Source organism: Castor canadensis, chromosome 11 (genome assembly GCF_047511655.1).
Source record: "Castor canadensis chromosome 11, mCasCan1.hap1v2, whole genome shotgun sequence".
NCBI lineage: Eukaryota > Metazoa > Chordata > Mammalia > Rodentia > Castoridae > Castor > Castor canadensis.
The window spans coordinates 2,458,854-2,479,074 of NC_133396.1; the positions used below are offsets into that span (position 1 = coordinate 2,458,854).

General features: G+C 51.3%; 1 protein-coding gene across 9 annotated transcripts in view; it reads right to left on the reverse strand.

The window, feature by feature from the left end:
- Rnf213 (ring finger protein 213) overlaps positions 1 to 20,221 on the reverse strand; it is a 119,062-nt gene that overhangs the window by 41,225 nt on the left and 57,616 nt on the right. For all 9 annotated transcript variants that reach the window (XM_074044938.1, XM_074044936.1, XM_074044935.1 and 6 more), the window contains 13 exons: positions 19,243 to 19,416; positions 18,749 to 18,898; positions 15,268 to 15,854; positions 13,827 to 13,992; positions 12,552 to 12,769; positions 11,358 to 11,498; positions 11,099 to 11,263; positions 8,943 to 10,098; positions 7,825 to 8,018; positions 7,470 to 7,628; positions 2,509 to 6,117; positions 939 to 1,075; positions 476 to 571 (listed from right to left, as the gene is read on the reverse strand). In XM_074044938.1, the coding sequence (XP_073901039.1) occupies positions 476 to 571; positions 939 to 1,075; positions 2,509 to 6,117; positions 7,470 to 7,628; positions 7,825 to 8,018; positions 8,943 to 10,098; positions 11,099 to 11,263; positions 11,358 to 11,498; positions 12,552 to 12,769; positions 13,827 to 13,992; positions 15,268 to 15,854; positions 18,749 to 18,898; positions 19,243 to 19,416 (6,952 nt within the window). The remainder of the gene's footprint in view (positions 1 to 475; positions 572 to 938; positions 1,076 to 2,508; positions 6,118 to 7,469; positions 7,629 to 7,824; positions 8,019 to 8,942; positions 10,099 to 11,098; positions 11,264 to 11,357; positions 11,499 to 12,551; positions 12,770 to 13,826; positions 13,993 to 15,267; positions 15,855 to 18,748; positions 18,899 to 19,242; positions 19,417 to 20,221) is intronic.

Sequence of the window (20,221 nt, forward strand, 5' to 3'; positions counted from 1 at the left end):
AAAAAACCCAGTATGAATAAAAGCATCTACATTCTGCACTGCCCTTAAACTTGTAAAAAATTCAAATTGTGTGATTCAAAATTAACCACTTGGCGGAGTGGCTCAAGTGGGAGAGCGCCTGCCTAGCAAACATGAAACCCAAAGTTCAAGACCCCAGTCCCACCAAAAAAAGGATCAAAAAAGGAAAAAAAACTACTGTAAACATATTCTTCAGGGAAATTCTTTCACTTATTATTAATAGTCTATCATTTACACTTCTCTCGCTTTACAACTTTTGTATTTTTTGGCATTTTCTTGCTGTCTTTCTTCCAGTTTCTCCAGTCCTCTTTTAGGGGAATGAGAAGGGAGAAGAACTCCTACTTTTATGCCTGGATTTATTATGACCCTGTGCTGGTTTCAGGGAAGGAGCCCTTTAGGAGGTCCTGAGTAACGCTGGGGCCCTGCACTGTTTCCGGGACAGGCACTGAGTGCGTACTTGGCAGAGGCAATGAGCTGAGCACTGTGAGTGCTGTCGTCAAAGTCCGTCTGGATGATGAGGATTTTGCACCCGTCTGTGTTTGTTAAGCAGTTTCTGAAGGAAAAAGGGAACAGTAAGGTAAGTTCTCTGTCCTCAAAAACAGAGGACAAATTCCCACAAGTGAATGGAAATGCAAAGGCCACCCAGAGAACAGTATGCAGGTGGGACTTCCCTGCATAAGACGGACAGACAGAACGGTGGAGAGAGGACGGCCGAGCTCCCTGAGTACAGGGAAGGCCCACGTCCTTTATGACTATGAGTGGTGGGGACAGAGCGGCACATCAGGAGGCCAGGGCACGACCCTCTTCAGAGTCAGGAGTCTACGGGGTTTGTTAACCAGTGCAAGTTACTGCAACATGGCAGATAACATCCCACGCCTGAAGCTGGGGCCATGAGTGACAGAGGCAGCAGGGCACCTCACCGGACTTCCTTGAGAAACGAGTACTCCGTGTCAAACTGCTGCAGTGACAGCACTGTGGGCCTTGAAGCCAACCCCTTCACCTCCGACTCTAAGACCTCACAGTCGTGACTCGTCAGCAGCCGGGAGAAAGTAGTGACCTGCAAAGTGAGAGCACCAAGCATGGGCCAGAATCCAAGCCACAGGCCTGTCTACCACAAGTCCATCTGCCAGGGTCAGAACCTGGACACGAGGGCGGTCAGTCCTGCCTATTAGGACACAGCATGGTGCAGTGGGTACACAGAAAGATCTCAAGGTCAAAGGAGATTTCAAACACAAGGCAGACGTCCAGCAGCAAAGGGCATCGGAGAGAAGATGTGCCCTGCTTCCAGGATGCCTTAATCTCCTTCTGAGACACCAATGTCTCCCCTACTTGAGATTCCCATGATCCTTTATGGCTCACCACTTTGTCATCTCTTCTTGTAATCTGGCTTCATGTTGTCAGACGGAGTTGGCCACTGGTGCCTCCTCCTCCCTCCAGTGTCAGCAATTTTCCTCTACCACAGACCACACCCCACGGGTAAGGTCAAAAGTTCCTTACATGCTGATACTTGAGCTTCCAAATCCCCTCTGCTGGTCTGGAGACTGAGCTTCTCATTCCTCCATCCAACCGCTTAACAGACATGCAAACCGACCCCTGCTGGACCCTACCGCTACCTGTGTCCCATTCCCGGGTTCTCCCTGGTCCTGAAGCAAAGCCCTAGGCAAGCTCAGGAAGGATCCAGGAGGCTCCATTTTGCACCACCAGCCATATCCCTCCAAGGTGCTGGCAGTTAGCACTGCCCATCTACAACCTAAACACCTCTCCCTGCCCTCTGCTCCTCTATTTCACTGCCCTATTCAGCAGCCTCCGGACTGGTCTGTCTGTCCTACAACAGCCCTTTACCTCTTGTTCCCATGGCCCAGTGAGGCTCATCTAAACTCACCCTGCGGACAGGAAAGACCAGGCTTCTCAGTGCTTGCTGCCAGCGACCTTCAAGGCGCTTCTCCATCTCATCCCCACGACTCAAATCACAGCCTTGCATTTCAAACCCTCTCAACGTCTCCCCCCCGACCCCGCCCTCCTGATCTCTTTGCCCTCGGAAGGCCTCTGTGTCTTCCTGGCCAGCTCCAGGGGTATTGGGGAACAAACCCAGGGCTTCTCACTTATAGGCAAATACTCAACCACTCTGAGCCACGGCCCCTGCCCTGGAGCCTGCTCACGAATCATCTTTCCAAGTTACACATACGCCAAACCCAGAACAACCGATACCCGTTCACGTCTACACCCTCAGCACCCTGAGCGGTGCTTCCGCAGGTAACGAGTGCTGTGCACAGTTGCTGCTGTCGGCACAGAGCCCTGCTCAGAAGCAGACACTCGAAACCGAGTTAACTCATCCTCCTCCGCACGTAACACGGAGAGGAACCAAAAGTCTCAGGACACCTGTGTGTCACCCCCGCACACTGGTTTAAACAGGATCGTGACTCCTGACCCCAGGGACCCAGGACTCCAGGGTAACAGAGAAGAGGGTGAGGCTGGTGGGAGGACAGTCACCTCTGTGAAGACGGCGCGGCGCTCCAGGTTGGTGGTGCGCAGGTGAGCCTGGAGGAAGTCGGCGAAGGAGTTGTGCCGCTGCCTGTCATAGTACTCTCGTGCCAGAGCCTGTGCAGCAAATGAGCCCAGCGAGGAGGAGCTCAGCCGAATGATGGCATCAGGCGTGGCGCAATCCAGCAGAATCAGTTTGGCGTCCTCCAACACCTTGTGGTACAGCTCCTCCGTCAGGTCCCTGGAGCCCTGGCGCTCCATGGCCTGCAGCACCACGGAGCCGCAGGCGTCCGAGTGGTAGCCGATGAAGGCGTCTGCAGCGCTGTACTTGTGCCCGGCCCCGAACTGATACGGTTTTACATCTGCGAACTCCTGCGCCCACCTGGCGAGCTCACGCACAATGCTCCTCTGCCAATCCTCCAGCACGGTTTGGATGTCCAGGTAGTGTTTCTCCAACCGGTTGATGAGAGGCACCGGGAACTGCGTGTACACGACGTCTTTCTCTTCGATGACGATCAGGCGGAAGTCGGGGTGGACCCGACACTTGACGCGGTGGGTGCCCAGCCCGAGGTCCACGTACTTCTGGCCCCCGAGGTAGACGTAGTACTGGTTGAGGGCATCGTACAGGCTCTCGTACAGGTTCTGCAGGTTCAGCAAAACCACCATCCTGCCAGTCTCCATGCAGACCTTCACCCGGTTAATGTTTCTGCAGATCTGGGTGTATTCCTGGTCCTGGGGAAAACTGGAGCCGAAAATGATCTCGGGCTGCTGGTCCTCACCGAAGAATATCTGGTGCAGGATTTGCAGGGCCACGTAGTTCTTGGTCAGCACGAGTAGGTAGCGGGACTCGGTATCATCCAGCTCTCTGCCCTCTGTCCTCGGCACATCCCCGTAAATGTTCTGCCTGATCAGCTCGATGGTGCTCACTTCTTCCGTGCACCTGGCCTCGGGTAAAGTGGCCGTGAAAATGTCCAAAGCCTGGATGTCGTCCTTGCCACTGAAGTTGCGCAGGACAGCGTGTGCGACGTCTTGCGGGGAAGGCTCTTTATTGGAGGCTTTGGCCATGGCAAAGATCATCTTGATGAGGCTGTAGTAATCGCGGAGCCCGAAGAACTCCTTGTCCTGTTTCTGACACACTGTTTCGTAGGCTTTGGCAAAGGGCGCGAAGTAGCCCCGGATTCTGTCCTGAACGAGGCTATCAGAAGAGCAGATCCCCTTGGCACTCTCGATGAGCTCTTTCTCATTGGGACTGCCCCGAGACACGAAAATACCCCGGTTCATCTTGGCAGGATCCAGGGCCCAGTTGGAAATGCCTACAAAGCCGACCTTTTTGTGCGGGGCAGGATCGTCTTCGATGCATCCGTCTTCCAGCAGGGGGTGCAGAGCCTTCAGGGGCATCTTGGGGGAGTCTTCTGCCAGTCCCACCTCATCCAATACCACCACAGAGACGTAATGCTGCAGGTCCTTACCCTGCTGGAAGCGGGCACACTGTTTGAAGGTACCTATGATGCCTTGTGGGGTAGAGTGGGGACTGCACTGGAATGACACCAGGTGGACCTGCTTCAGGCTGCGGAAGAGATCAGAGTGGGCAGCCTGGCCTTGCATGGCATCCGCCACGATGGTCTTGGCAAGAGATTTGGAGCTGCCAGGTTTCCCTACCAGGAAGAGGGGGATCTTAAGCTCAATGCAAATAATCATCATGAAGACATTCTCCTTCAAGGCCAGGTTCTTGGCTATGGTTTTCCTCAGGGGTACCCCATTCAGGAAAAGATCCTGTGCCAGGGTGATTTCATCCAGAATAGCCTTGCTGTCACAATATGGCTCTGGAAAGCACAGGCAAATGGCTCTCCGGTAGGACTCCTTCTCCTCCAATGAGGCATGGTAACATACCCCAACGGCCATCACCAGGGACCAAAGTACAGGATTTCTCTCAAAGTTATTTTTGCTGACACCGGATTCGCAAAGAAAGGCATTCAGCTCTGCTGAGAGCATCCTGCTGTGCTCGTAAAACCACTGGAAAACTTTCACACAGCGCTCCACGTCCCGAAGGCTGACAAAACTGCATTCATTCTGCCTCTTTCTCATGAACCCCTGAGAGGCAGAGAGCACGTCTGTGATCACACGAGTCTCAACTTCGTCTACCTCGATGGAGTCCACCAGTCTCTGGACAATCTGCAGGATGTACAGCTTCTCGGCAGTGTCATTCAGTTGTCCAAAGTCCCACACCAGAGGAATGAGGCTCGGGGGCAGAGCATGCACCCGGTACACCAGCTGCCTCAGGGGAATGGAGCCCAGCCTGTCTGTCGTCTCCTCGGCACTGACCCTGTATCCCAAACCAGCTGCCTCCAGGTAGCAGATCATCTCCTGGCTGTGCTTCCGGTAAGGGTTGCAGGCGGCGATGATGTGCAAGCCAGAATCCTTCTTCATGGGCCGGCCACCCATTGTCTGATCACACAGGACTTCTTTGATACAGCTTATGGCTTCCGTAGTGTTGGCTTCATCAAAGAACAAGATGGTGTCCAACTGGTGTTGACTGTTATTCAAGATGGCGAGCTTCTCAGCCTCCCTGACTTTGGAATAGACCATGGATGCAGTTGTTCCTCCGTGGACCTTGACCAGCTTCATCGTCTCAGCCTCAACACCACCCCGCCGCAGATCGCTAAGGAATTTGATGAGCCTGGTCTTCCCACAGCCCGTTTCCCCCATGATGATGACTGGGATCCCACAGCGGAACCTCATTTCAATGGCCAAAATCTTAAGCATATTGTCTGTTGTAAGCTCGTATGTCTCATCGGGGTCAGTGGGCCACTGGATCCCAAGGGCCAGGCAGAGTCTTTCGAGTTTCTCGTGTCTGGGCAGGTTGTCAAAGTCAATGTTAAAGGGGACTCTTTGAAGCAACAGCCCCTCGTACAGCTCCTTCGTCATGACATTTCCCTTGATCACCTCCCCGTTCAGGTGATTGATGGCGTCAACGTAACCATGATTATTGGGCCGGAGGTAGAAGCCAATGAATGTCATGGTCATGTGATCACCATTGAAAAACACATACGGGTGGGGCTCTGACTCCCACCTTCTTCGGAGAGAGAAGGGAGCGAGGTCTTTTTCATCTACCCCGTCCATGGTGACCATGTGGTTGCCTGGGCTCTGGTCTGAGGTGTGAAGGGTTGGTGTGGCAAAATCTCTTGCCATAAAGATCATGAAGGTAACCACAAAGTTCTTGAAGCCCCTCAGTGTGTCTCCGGTAAAACCTGAATTGCAGAAGACCGAGGCCTCACAGTCTCTGAGCTGGCAGTTCAAGAAGCGAGCAAAGTTTTGAAACTCCGACCAGGATGGGTTTACGACCCCGCAGTAGATCAGGAAGAGTTGCAGGCATTCTTCTGGGGTGCCTTCAATGGAGTTTTCTTGGTACTGAAATGAGTCTAGATTTTCATTTTGGTGGAATCGTCTTAGATATTGGTAAGGTCTTTGGAAAGTTGCGCTGCGGAACTCTTTGTGGTCCATGCCGGGCTCTCTGTGGCTCCTCTGAGGGGTCAGCTCCATGTTGATAACTTCTTTGGGAGGTCTGCAGGTGATTTTGGGGAAGATGTCAAGAAATCTGAACTGGGGGGCATGAGCATTCTGCAAAGGAGAGACAAATAAAACAGTGTAATTGAATTCCTTTCCCTGTGTTTAACCCTCCATGTGGTCTACACTCCATACTTTTATGAAAAAAATTGTCTATTAAGGTACCATGGAAGCTAAATAAAGGGGCTGCATCCTTAACCAGAAGTGTTTTGTAACCCTGAGACTGGCTTCTCCATTAAGCAAATACACGTGTGTGTGTGTGTGTGTGCGTGTGTGTGTGTGGAGTGTGTGTGTGTGTGTGTGTGTGTGTGTGCGTGCGTGTGTGTGGAGTGTGTGTGTGTGTGCGTGCGTGTGTGTGTGTGGAGTGTGTGTGTGTGTGTGCGTGTGTGCGTGTGCGTGTGTGTGTGTGGAGTGTGTGTGTGTGCGCGTGTGTGCGTGTGTGTGCGTGTGTGTGGAGTGTGTGTGTGTGTGTGCGCGTGTGTGTGTGGAGTGTGTGTGTGCGTGTGTGCGTGCGTGTGTGTGTGGAGTGTGTGTGTGTGTGTGTGTGCGTGCGTGTGTGTGTGTGGAGTGTGTGTGTGTGTGTGTGTGGAGTGTGTGTGTGTGCGTGTGTGCGTGTGTGTGGAGTGTGTGTGTGTGTGTGTGTGCGTGTGTGTGTGTGGAGTGTGTGTGTGTGTGTGTGTGTGTGTGTGCGTGCGTGTGTGTGGAGTGTGTGTGTGTGTGTGCGTGCGTGTGTGTGTGTGGAGTGTGTGTGTGTGTGTGCGTGTGTGCGTGTGCGTGTGTGTGTGTGGAGTGTGTGTGTGTGCGCGTGTGTGCGTGTGTGTGGAGTGTGTGTGTGTGCGTGTGTGTGGAGTGTGTGTGTGTGTGTGCGCGTGTGTGTGTGGAGTGTGTGTGTGCGTGTGTGCGTGCGTGTGTGTGTGGAGTGTGTGTGTGTGTGTGTGTGCGTGCGTGTGTGTGTGTGGAGTGTGTGTGTGTGTGTGTGTGGAGTGTGTGTGTGTGCGTGTGTGCGTGTGTGTGGAGTGTGTGTGTGTGCGTGTGTGCGTGTGTGTGGAGTGTGTGTGTGTGTGTGCGCGCGTGTGTGTGGAGTGTGTGTGTGTGTGTGTGTGCGTGTGTGAGAGTGTGTGTGCAAGCCCACACTCCAAGGTTAAGTGAGGTAAGTGTCACTGGGAGATGGCTGCCCACAACAGAGGAACCTCCTACAATCAGAGCACAGCTGGGGTACACCAGAGGCAAACAGCTCCAACCCCAACCACTAACCAATACGAGAAGTAGTTTTACTCCAAACATTGTTAAAAAATGGACTCAGCTGCTTCTATAGGGCAAAACTTGAGGAAACACAAAAATGCATCACTCCAAGACAGAAGGGTGAGGAAGCCGAGGTGCGCTCCCGAACGCTCTGCGATACGCACCAGCTTAGAAGACCTGGTCTTTGGCTGTTCCGAGTTCCCTTCTGAGATCTCAACAATATACAAGTGACACGGGTTCCGCAGCCACATTTTCCCATTGACGTCCATTAGGTATTGTAAAATGAGGAGTTTGAAAAGAAAGACCCAAATTCCAGTGCGTACCTAAGGAAAGACAAGCAAGGGTTGGTAAGTCCTTAAAATGACAGCCACTGTCCCCAGCCCTCGGGATGCTCGTTTGTTCTTTGGAGGAATCATGTTGATCATGAAAACATGTGGAAGGAATTCTTCTTACAGGGACGTGGTGTCGGATGTGGGAATTACGTCTTCACAGATTCAGGTAATAAGTCAGGGCACTTACTGAAGTGGTCACATCAAAGTGGAATATCACAGGCATTTTCTGATATTTCCTGTCCAAAAAAGGCAGGAGAGAGGCCAAGACTTGGTTCTCATCCACCTGAGGGTCAGTCAACCGAATAATTTTTAAAGGCACACTTTTATTTTGTAACTTCCTTGTCAGTTTGCTGTGCAATCTTGTCACATAGAGAGACTTTCCTGTAATGTTAAAATAAAGAAATTAGATTGGGGGCAGGGGAGGAAGAGAATCCAGAAGGGTGTATTAAAAATGACTTCTCTTTGTGTAAAATTCTAAACTGATGTGACCTAACATCAGAATAGAGAGAAATCACTTTGAACCCTCCGGTTTCCTACTTACAACCCTTGCCTTTTCCCTTCTACCATTGACAGCAATCTATGTGTAGTGAAAATAAAACCAAGGCACGCTCTGTGTGAACAGCAGGCTTGGTCCCCACAGAACACAGTGCAGTTCATGGGACAAAGTCTGCAACAGAGAAGATACTGTCTCACTCCAAGGGAGACATGGCAAAAACCAGGCTCGCTGGTTGCTGGGTGTGGTGTTGTATGCCTGTAATCCCAGCAACTTAGGAGGTGGAGGCAGCAGGGTCATGAGTTCAAGGCCAACCTGGACAAAGTTAGTGAGGCCCTATCTCAAAAACAAAATACAAATGAAAAGGTTGGAGGTTTTGCTCAGTGGTAGAGCGCTTGCCTAGCTTATGGGTTCAGTACCCAGTACCATTAAAAAAACAAAAAAAAAGAGGTTTTGGGTTTTTTTTACTCCCCTCAAGACAGAGCAGACAAGCCTCCCCTGTCCCTACAACCAACATCAACCCAAAAGACACCAATGGAATTTATGGAGGAAAAAAGAAATCCACGGAGAAGTCTGCTTCTGGCAGGGAACAGGGCTCCAGTGAATCAATCGCTCAATTTGCAAAACCAGTGATAAAGGATCACAGCTTAGCAGATACCCTGATTTACAACCACAGGGGAGTTAGAACCGCCTTCAGACTCAGTTTCTCCACCTACAGAAGGGCATCTTTTGGCCCATTCACTGCTGGAGAGGAAGCATCAGTGGGCAGTGTCTGGGAATCAGGGACCCGTCCACCCCGACACCCTCATTACCAACACCCGCTCTCTCCGAGGTCACAATCCCGACACACAGCTGCTCTCTGAACACGGCTGCAGCTGATGGGATCTCCTCTGGGACCTGGTAATGGTGCTTCAGGTAGGCCTGGATGGCTTCGAGGGGCTCCTGCGGAATGAGGAGGACTTTGTGCCGGCTGAAGGCGGAGGGGAGGTAGCAGTGTTCACGGGCTCCATCGCAAACCATCACTAGCTGGTAGTCTTCGCGGTGGCGCTGCGTGCACAGACTCTGAAACAGTGCCTCCACCCGGCAGCCCACCTCGTAGCTCAGCTGTTCCGCGAACAGCAGGCTGTAGACCTTGTGCCCCTTGGAGCCCGGGGTGAGACAGCGATGCAAGAGCAGTGCCACCTCCTCAAACGTGGTCTCCGGGGTGCAGAGCAGCACCTCGTCGAAGGTGGGCAGGGGCTGGCTGGGAGCCTGCATGTAGATGGCCAGGGCAGCCGGCAGCACCTCACAGTAGTCACACAAGACCAAGTTGGGCTGGCCAGCCTGCAGGCCCCTGGGGAGGGGCCGTTCCACGGGAGGCCTGCCCTTCCTGGCCAGCTGAGCCAGACAATGGCCAAGGGCCTCCAGGTCCAGGCAGCCAGGCAGGAAAGCACTGATGCACGCTGTGGACTGCTCCATGATTACCCCCAGCATGGCCACCATGCTGGACTCAGAGTTGACCCGCAGTGGCAATTCCTCCCTTACTGTCCTCGCGAGGTCTGTGGCAGCCTTGTCATCGCACATGCCCCGGGCCTGCAAGACGTCAGCAGCAGTGCAATTGCCTTTGATGAAAGACAGCATTGTCAGGGCAGCTTCACTAGGTCTCAGGTTCCTGAGCTCAGTGCTCAGGTAGACCAGTTGCTCGGCTGTGTAGAAGTTGAGGTAAAAGTGCTCTGTCCGCTTCTGGGTCACCACCATCTTCCAGCGGTCCAGGAAGTGCTCCATTTGCCTGCAGAGCGCTTCGAGGATCTCAACGACATCCCCACCCTCTGCCAGCTGGCTCACCAACTCCATGTCGAAGTCCATGCGGACAGAGACACTCTGCCTGGGCCTGCAGTAGACCTTGGCTGTCCAGGTGCGGAAGAGCATGTTTCCAGCGGAGTACAGCTTTATGAAGACCTGCACAAGCCGCTGCACGTTGCAGAACACCTGCGGGAAGTGCAAGTGGGTGCAGACGTCACAGCCCGCTACGAGAGGGTGACAGACACAGGCTTCTAACTCTAAGGATGGGATTCATTTCCTTCCACCAGCTCACTCAAACACAGGATACTTACGGTAGACAGGAGTGACATTTATCACATATTCATTCCTTCCTCATTTGCATAATCAGCTTAATGACAGGGCTCCCATCCCCAGGGAGCAAAAAGTTAAAGGAGAGAACATCAATCATAAAGCATGCAAAAACTACAGACAGACTCCATAATACGAGGGAGAGGCCATTCGGTACACCAATACACCTGTGCCAATGAGGTGGCTTTGGTTTGATGAGGGATGCCCATCAGAATCTTTAGTAGGTGTTTTGGTGGAGGCATGGCTGCCTAGCAAGTTCAAAGCCTTGAGTTTAAACCCCAGTACCATCAAAAAGAAAGAGAGAGAGAGAGAGAGAGAGAGAGAGAGATAGGAAGGGAGACAGGGAGGGAGGGAGAAAGAAAAAGAAGAGAAAGAAAGAAGAAGGAAGGGAGGGAGGGAGAGAGGAAGGGAGGAAGGAAAGAATGGAGGGAAAGAGAGAGAGGGAAAGGGAAAAAGACAGAAGGAAGAGAAAGAATCTTTAGGTGTTTGAATTCTTTCCAATTTACATAGTAAGAAAAGCAATTTATGATTTCCACATGTTTCTAAGAACTCGTCACTGGGTCATCTCCTCTCTGATGCACTGAATAAACACATGGTGACAGCTCTTTCTGAGGACCTTAGGAGGAGGAACTGCCGTCACGAGGGCTGGCCCTGCCTCAGACACCTCTCTGGGCCTTGTGACTGTGGGCTGCGTGCCCTGTACAGATCCCAGCAGCTCCACCCTCTGGGCCCAAAAGCAGAGCCACCTTGTCCACCAAATGCCAAGTCTGACCTTCCCATAGTTCGGCCATGGGACTGGCTGGCTCAGCTCAAGGCCATGGTGGCCCTGGGGACCACCAGCACAGACTGGAGATCTCACCTCTGAAAACCTCTCCACCTCCACATTGCTGTGGTCTTTCTTGCCAGACATCAACATCAGCTTGTTCAGCAGTTCCTTCAGCTCTTCTGAAGAGTAGCAGCGCACGACCCCCTGCTCGCCGGGAGCCTCGGGGAGAACCAGGTGTAGAACAGCATCTGCAGAAATCTGGAAGGCTCACAGGTTCAGAGTTTGCTTTAGAAACTGGCCCCCGCCTCAGCAGCACCACCAGGACCATGTTAGGATTCTGGGGGGGACTCACCTTCTGGCCGTCTCTGGGTGCCTGGATCAGGTAGATCCCCCTGCTGTTGATTGCTGTGGCAAGGGACAGGGATGAGAGCTCTACAGACCCGTGGCTTTCCTTAACCGTCTTCAGCCACTCCAGGTTCCTGGCAGAATCTCGCTGTTGGGATGAAAGTGGAGACTAGGCACCAGGTCTGAGTGACTGTCTTGCTTCCTCTCCTCCTACTGTCCTCCTCCTGCTTCTGGCCTCGCTAGGAAAACTCCACGCCCCCTCCTCCAGGGTCAGAGCCCAGTGCTCGTGCTACTCCTGTACGCTCTGGCTCGTTGCTCAGGACCTCAGTCATGCAGAGTGGCCTCTCTGCTCACCACTCATGTTCCACCGTGCCTGATGCCCTGGTTGGCACGTGGAGGGCACTCAGCTTACATTTATGGATGAATGGGTCACACACCTAGCTCCCTGGAGGGAGGTCATTATTCCGCTGGAAGCCCAGTGTAAAGGACCTCTCAGGAGTGACAAAGCACCATGGGACCCAAAGTTCTGATTGTCCTTTTGTGGTCCACAGCCAGGGAGAATTAAGGAAAAACTGCAACAGAGGCTTTTATTTGGGTGTGAGCTTCTAGCAGAAAAACTGCGAACCACTCTCTCTCTGTTCACCCCTCCTCTTTGCTTCAACCAACCATGAGGACAACCAGCTGTCCCCAAGCCAATGCTGGGTCCTGGGCTATATGTCTGCTCACTAGGTAAAGTTAATTCAGACCCTGGTACAGACAGTATGTTAACTTTAATTTTTTTTTTCTGATAAGAAACTAATCAATTATGGAAAACACCAAGAAGTATGTGAGGTTTGAACTCGGGGCCTCATGCTTGCTAGGCAGGTGCTTAACCACCTGGAAAATACCAGAAGTAACAGAACAAAATGGGATTACCACACTGAGAGTAAACTATAGGAACATTTTAGCACATTCCCTTGGCCTTTGTCCCCCATTTGTATAGAGGACTGTAGCTGACAGGCAACTTTGTATGTCACTTTCTCACCCAAGGCAGAGAAAACATTTCCAGAAATGGAGAAAAAAAATGCCTTGAAGAATCAGATTCAAAGGCTGCGTACACACCCACCACACAGGGGTGCAGCTGAAGGCACAGTTGCCCCCGAGGCTGCTGAGCAAAGCCTTGCTCAGCTCAGTCTGCCTTGGAACTGGCATGGGGACTCACCAGCTTCTTGGGCAGGTGCTGGTCGTTCTCCAGGGCCTTCCAGAGATCTTCCAGATGGTCCATAAACTCATGGAAACCTGCCTGCGAGTTCAGCTTGTACAGCAGGGAAGCATAGCCCTGCACGGCATCATGGAAGCAGGCCACCCTGTCCACGTCGATGTCATTCTCCCCAGCTGAGATGGAAGCCAGGTCCACGAACACCTTGAGTTCATTGATGCCTTGCAAAGAGAAGAGAGGAGGTCAGCACAGAACCACTCCACGAAGGAACAAGCCTCAAACTCTGGGCGATGACCCTTAGTGAGGCTATAAACGGATGCCCGTCTAAAGACCCCGGATGCTTAGGGTCTGACTGACTGCCTGCTTTTCATAGGAATACACCTGTGGTGCACGGTGACACTGCTGACCGCTACCTGACCTTTACTGAGCAATGGGTGCTGGGCACTCACTGTGACCTGACTTCTTTTAATCTACATAACACTATTTAAACAAAAAAGCAACTGAGCTTAGCTTTCAATATGGTGACAATTAACTATAAAATCTGAGATCATTCTTCTTAGGTTAATTACTAACCAAAGGTAAGCATCGAAGTGGACCCAAGAGTCCATAGGTGGAAGCAGACTTGCCTAGCAAGCATAAGGCTCTGAGTTCAAGCCCCAGTGCCACCAAAAAAAAAAAAAAAAAAAAAAAAAAAAAAAAAAAACCTAGATCCCATAGGTGGAAGCAGAAAAGCTCCCAGTGAGGGCGGAGCCAGCACAGCTCCTGTACCTGCAGGAGGAAGTCCTTACAGATCCCCAGGGCACACCAGTGCTAATGTCTGTTCTCTTCCAGCATCCCTGGCCTTTCTTTTCTCCTCCTCCCCTCTGTCTAATCCAGTAACTAAACTGGATGCCAAGCCTTTGGCTGAGAAGGTGCACAATTGTCGTAAAACCTCTCTACAGCAGGGTCTCTCCTTGTCTTCTGGTAAAAATCACCTGGAAGAAACAGCTAAAGGAGGCAGGACTGTTAAGAAAAGGGCCTTCAGCTAGTCATGGCCAGGATGCAGAGAGTCAGAGGTGGGAGGAGGCAAAGGAGATATTTTATATGGGAATCTGAGAAATGTCCTGATGTCAATTCAACTCAGGGTCTGGGGGGTGGGGGTCCCTGTCCACCCACCTAAAGAAGGGAGCAGCAACATCGGCCTGCCTCTTGCACGGATGTGGTCAGGAGAGGGCACCCCCTGCGGTGAGCAACCTGCCACCCTCTCCAGCCCCGGGTGAGCCCAGCAGAGCGAGGTACCTCCCAGTGCCTCGCGGAGCCAGTCCACAAACTCCTTGTGCAGGGACAGCTCCTCCAGGCAGCGGCGGCGGGGCTTGCTAATGTCCTGCAGGAGTTTCTTGGCTTGGATGAGCTCCCTATTCATCTGGACCAACTGCTTGTGGCGAATGGTCTCGAAGTCATCAATCTGCAAGACAAAGCTTGGCTATGGGCCGGCATCGGCTATGGAACCCCGAGTCTGCCTGGATGCACCAACAGCGTCCACCCTCAGCCACTGCGACCCAACTCCTGGGTGTGCAGCTGCTGTGGGAAGAGCCCAGCAAGCAGGACAAGGTGACCTCCTCTGCTGCTCCTCTGTACCTGACATCCCCCCAAGAAGCTTGCATGGACATTGAAGTCTGTTTCTCACAATAACCCTACCAGGTTATGTTGCTGCTTCTGTTTTATTGATCAAGAAACAGACCCAAAGGCAGGCATGGTGGTACACACATATAATCCCAGCACTTGGGAGGCTGAGGCAGAAGGATTGCCAGTTTGAGGCTACATGGTGAGACTCTGTCTCAAAACAAAAATCAAAAAAAAAAATCCAAATCAAACCAAAACAAGAATACCCAGGGCCAGGACAATGACTTAGCCAAAGTGTGAACAATTCCAAGTTGTGTGCAGAATTTTAACCACTATCACACCTGCGTCTGCTGTAACATAGGTCACAATGGAGTTTATAAATGCTCCTCTGGAAAAGAGGAAGAAAGGGGCTAGAGGTGTGGTCCAAGTGGTAGAGCACCTGCATTGCAAGTGCTACATCCCGAGTTCAAATCCCAGTTCCACCAATAAATAAATAAATATAAACATTTTTTTAAAAATAGAAAGAAAGGCTTGAAGCTCAATTTTAACAGGAGCAATGTGTCATTTCCTGCTGGAACTAGACTCAATTGGACAGTTGACAAAATATTTTCCTTCTGTGCTTTTATAACCTAATCAGGCCAGAGTCAGCTGGGTGCCAGTGGCTCACACCTCAGGAGGATCGAGGTTAAAAGTCAACCAAGATAAATAGTTCTCGGGACCCCATCTCCAAAGTAACCAGAGCAAAATGGACTGGAGGCGTGGCTCAAACAGTAGAGCACCTAATTTACAAGTGCAAAGCCTTGAGTTCAAACCCTAGTCCCACCAAAAGAACATTTTTCTAAAGACGCCACATTGCCCTAGTTAAACTGGATGTTTTCTTGACCTCTTGGATCTCAGGTTGACTGAAAAAACTCACTGGCTAAGGAACAATCACATCACCCACACATGAAGGTGAAAATGAAGACCTTGGTGCTGTCTTGCCTCAAGTACAGCAGACAGGACCTCCCTGTCCCAGCTGCAGTACCATCCCACCTGGGTTTTAAAGGCCGGAAAACCCCTGGCTCCCAAAGAGTTTGAGGTCAGATTCCCTCCCAGGATAACCTAGGAAATAACTTACAAAGTTTAATAAAGTGTAAAGAACACTGAAGTCACCAGTCAGTCCCAAACGCTTCTGGACCTGTGAGATGACCTTGGCTGAGCTGACGGCCTGGTGCAGGCTGTGGTATTCTTTGACCTGGCTAACTCGCTCCAAGATCCACTCCTGTTGGTCCTGAGGATTCACAGCACACATGATCTCAAGGTCTTTAGTCAGGTCACTGTATTTATCTATAAAGTCCTTGAAGATGTTGTCGATCTCAGCAAACGTGATACGTCCTGACTTCAGATCATTGTAGAGTGTGACGAACTCTTCGTAGCAAGGACAGTACAGGCACTGATAGACGTCGGTCAGCTGAAGGACTGGCCTTTCGGATTCCTCGTCAGGATTACTTAGTGACTCTGCAGCTTCTTCCCACAAGATCTGGAAGATGTGGCTTTTGTTCAGTGAGTGGGTCATTCTGGCCATTTCTTGGAACTGTTGGCTCAGATCATAATGTGTGCTGCGCTTGAAGTCCAGCGAGGTGGGTAGCATCACGGTCATCACGTCACTGAGCCTCTTGCAGTTGAGGTCTTCTGAGTGTCTTGCTTCAATTGCACCAAAATTCACTTTGGAAACCATAAGGAAAGGTTGGAAGTCAGACCTCTAGCCATGGTAGCATTTTGCTCCAGGTGTTCTAATCCCTTCTCTAAGAAAACTTGAGTGAACTTGAGGAGCAGGAGAAGGAGGAGGAAGAAGAAGAAAGAAAAAGGAAAAAGTCCTAAGCTGACAAGGACAGGAAGAACAGAAAAGAATCCCAACAGTTTTGGATGCTGAAAGCCACTGCACTGGGTAAGTGACACACGAAGTCTGAGGTCACAGCAGGAGGCAGGGCACCAGCCAGGATCGTGGTGCAGGGTTCCCTTCAGCAGACACTGGTGACCCAGGGCGCTGGAAATCAGGAGGCAGAGATGAAATAAGGAGGGGGGGCTCAAGGTCTGTTTAAGAAGTGGTTCAGTACCCCAGTTTTGGCAATAGGATACAGCAGGCGGACTGAACCTACACCCCAGCCAGAGACAGGCATCTCATCTTCCAGAAGGGGCAATACGGAAGATTCTCAGGACTACAAGTCAGTTCTAGACAGAGGCCCTTCCTCGGGAAGCTCACTCTGGGAGGAAGCGGAAGCCACAGACAGACACAGGAAGTAGAAGGAAGAAGGTAGGAGACTGGACTAGAACCCGGGGACTAACAGAATGCAGTGCACAGTGCTAGGACCCCGCCATCCTCCCTAACCTCTTGACTCCCAGAGACCTGGAAGTCAGGTCTACATCTCCAAGTAGGAGAGCAGACATGGGACCGACTCATAAGCCAGGCTAACTCAAACGTAGCCATGACGATCCACAGAGCTGCAGTGTGGGGGAGCACTGGCCAAGTCTGCGCAAGACTTGCAGCTTTATCTCCAGCACCACAAAAATGACAACAAAAAAGAGAAAACCTCTAAAAATAGCAATCATCTCAAAAAGAGAAGATACTGCCCATGAATGAGAGCAAGATAGCATAAAAGGGGATGTTTAGATTGGGTGCTGTGACTCACACTGTAATCTCAGCTACTTGGGAGGCAGAGATCCAGAGGACTGAAGTTTGAGTCCAGCCCAGGAAAAAAGTTCGAGAGACCCTATCTCAACCAATGACTGGGTGTGGTGGCCCACGCCTGTCGTCCTAAGCTATATGGGGAGGCATAAATGGGGTAAGTGAGACACTATCTCAAAAGTAGGCAGGAGGACTGGCGGAGTGGCTCAAGTGGTAGAATGGCTGCCTACCAAGCTTGAGGTCCTGAGTTCAAACTCCAGTGCTGCAAAAAATAAATAAGCCAGGCAAAAAAAAAAAAAAAAAAAAATCTGATGGTGTAACTCCAGTGCCAATGACACAGTTGCAAGGCCCTGAGTTCAAACCCCAGTGCTGTCAAAATTAAATAAATAATAAATAAAAAGGGTCATTCAGAGGTGGGGGGAAAAAAAAAGAGTTCTTTAAATTAAATACACACAGGTGAGCTGAAATGGAGCTTAACCCACAGGCTGGAAGGTGAAGTTCTGAGAAAGCCTCTCAGAGAGTAGAGCAAAAGTCAGAGATGGGAGCAAAATGGAGAAGAGTCACCAAGGCCAGGCGGCCCTTCCAGGAGGTCCAGTAGTCAATTGACAGGAAGTCCAGCAAGAGGGGAAAGCCAATTAAAGAACATAGGAGCTGTCCTGAGCTCCAGGCCTTGACTTTATAGGTTCTCTAGCTCTCCAAATGCTCAAAACGGTAGATGGAAACAGGTCCCTGCCAAGGTGCGTCATCATGACGCTCAGGACACCAGGGACAGAGAAGGGTCGGGAGCTCCCAGCAAGCAAAAGTCAGTTGCATGAAAAGGACTGCAAGGGGCAGTCAGGCTTCTCAGAGCAGCACCCAGGGACAGCAGCGAGCCAAGCACTCCCAGAGGAAGTGACTTCCCATCTGCATTCTGCACCTCACTGAGCAACACACCTGAGTGACAGTGGTCACTGTCAGGAGCTGAGGCCTCAGACTCTGACCTCCTGGGCCCCCTTCTCAGCAAGGGCACAGAGGCTGTGCTCTGCCAAACACAGAGGAGCAGGTCTGGGGTGCAGGACTTGCCCTACCCAGAAAGCAGCCCCTGGGCAGTGAGGGAGTCTAGGATTCCATCCCTAGTCCAATGAGATGCCCCAGCCTGGGGGATTTCTTTGGGAAGTGCAAACCGACTGTCTTGCGAGGAAATTTAGACAGGGGTAGAGTTTAGGGTTGAATTAGAAAATGAATACAGTGAGCTGGGCTTGGTGGCTCATGCCTGTAATCCTAGCTACTCGGGAGGCAGACTGGAGGACCGCAGTTCAAAGCCAGCCTGGGCAAATAGTTCACAAGAACCTACCTCAAAAAATACTCAACACAAAAAAACCAAGGCTGGTGGGGTACCTCAAGTGGTAGAGCACCTGCCTAGCAAGTGTGAGGCCCGGAGTTCAAATCCCAGTATTGGAAAAAAAAAAGAGAAAGAAAGTAAAAAAAATGAACACAGTGAAAAAAAACAAGCATGTGTTTATGCTTCTACAAGAAATATAAAATGATTAAGGTCTCCTTCACGGCCCACTTGTGAATTGTGTATTTTACATCTCCAGGGTTGACACACTTCCTGGATGTGTGCGACACCAATTCAGACACCACGAGAGAGCCAGAGGCTGTGTGCACAGGGCTTGGAAGAGAGAGGCCTGCGTCCTCACCCCCACGACAGGACATCAACAGATAGTGCCGACACCTGAAAACTCAGAGGGACATTTGCAGGTGATCCCGAAAACAGGACTCAATGAGGTGGACCTGCTCCCCCCTCACTCCGTCCCCCCAGATGCACAGGAAACTTGGTTAAAAAGAGTTGTTTAATTTCCAAAACGAGGCCAGCTACTGTGATCCCGTCACCGCATCCCCCTCCAGCCTGTTCCCCGAGACCCCACCCTTGCAGAGCACCGCGGGCTCGCACCTAGCACGTGGTGTTTCACCTTCCCGCACAGCCTCAGCAGGCTGTCCACGCAATTCTTTTCCTCCTTGAGAAATTCCAGCTCGTCCTTCCTCCAAGCCAGCATGACCTTCACGTCACATTTGTTCTTTTGAAATAAAGAACTTTTTCTCTCTGGAAAATACGAATAAAATAACCCAAGAGATCAAATAAACCAGTGCTGCCTGGCTGTGAGCGCGTCCTCGGTCACCGCTATGAGGCGGCACCATGAGGCTTCCGCCCAGCCCGGCTCTAAGATGGGAGCCGCGAGCTTGGCAGCCGGAGGCAAAAACGGAGCGAGTGCTCTTGCTCTGCTAGTATTTTATTGCTTTTCCGTGACTTTGCCTAAGAATTATAAATCACTGCTTCTCAACTTTCTGGAAAGTTGATTATGAAGACTGAAAAGACCAGCCAGCTACAAAAATACGCTCGCCAACATGGGTTTAACGTCCTCGTGACTGCAGCACCCTGACACTTACTTAAATGACAGATGTCCAGAAATTGACGCTGGCACTTCGTGATCAGCTCCAGCTGCCCGATAACAATGGTCCCCTCCAGGAGGTCACCGACCACTCTTGTGAACACCGAGTCAGCAGCAGCCATCAACCTCTTGCTTTCCTCTGTGATGTGGGCTAGCAGTTTCTCATTGGTTCCTGACCAGAGGAAGGACAGAGTTCAAACCCTGGGCTCCCTGCCCCCATCCTGTTGTTAGCCCAGGAAGTCCCGCAACTCCTGTCCCTACCTCACCAACGCCCCCGGCCATTGCCTCACGTGGCTGAGTCTGCTTCTGCCCGTGAGGTTCGGGTTGTGCCCCATCTGCCTCCTGAGCAACGTCCCCCCAAAGTCAGGCAGGAGAACACACGGCTTGGGCTTTAAAGCCTGTGTCACTTTGTACACTGGACACACTCCTTAGCCTACACGACTCCTTTAAAATCTGCCCGTCCTGACTGGGCGCTGGTGGCTCACGCCTGTAATCCCAGCTCTTCAGAACGCAGAGATCAGGAGGACTGCAGTTCAAAGCCAGCCTGGGCAAACACTTCCTGAGACCCTGTCTCGAAAATACCCAACACAAGAAAAGGACTGGAGCGGTGGCTCAAGTGGTAGAGCACCTGCCTAGCAAGCGTGAGGCCCTGAGTTCAAACCCCAGTACCACCAAAAAAAAAAAAAAAAGCCCATTCTACAGATTCAGGCACAGAATAAATCACAACAGGGATAAGCCAGTCCATCGAGGCTGCCTTGCTGGTGCTAAAGAAACATTTCCACAACAAGTGTGGAGAGAGAAAAATTTATAATATGCTTAAACTACCAGACAATTTCTCAGTAATATGAGCTGCAGCCAGCATTATAAAAAAGGCTAAATCTATCTTTACCATTAAAACCAAATGGCCAAGCCAGGCACGGTAGCTCACACCTAAAATCCTAGCTACATGGGAGACAGAGATCAGGAGAATCGTGGTT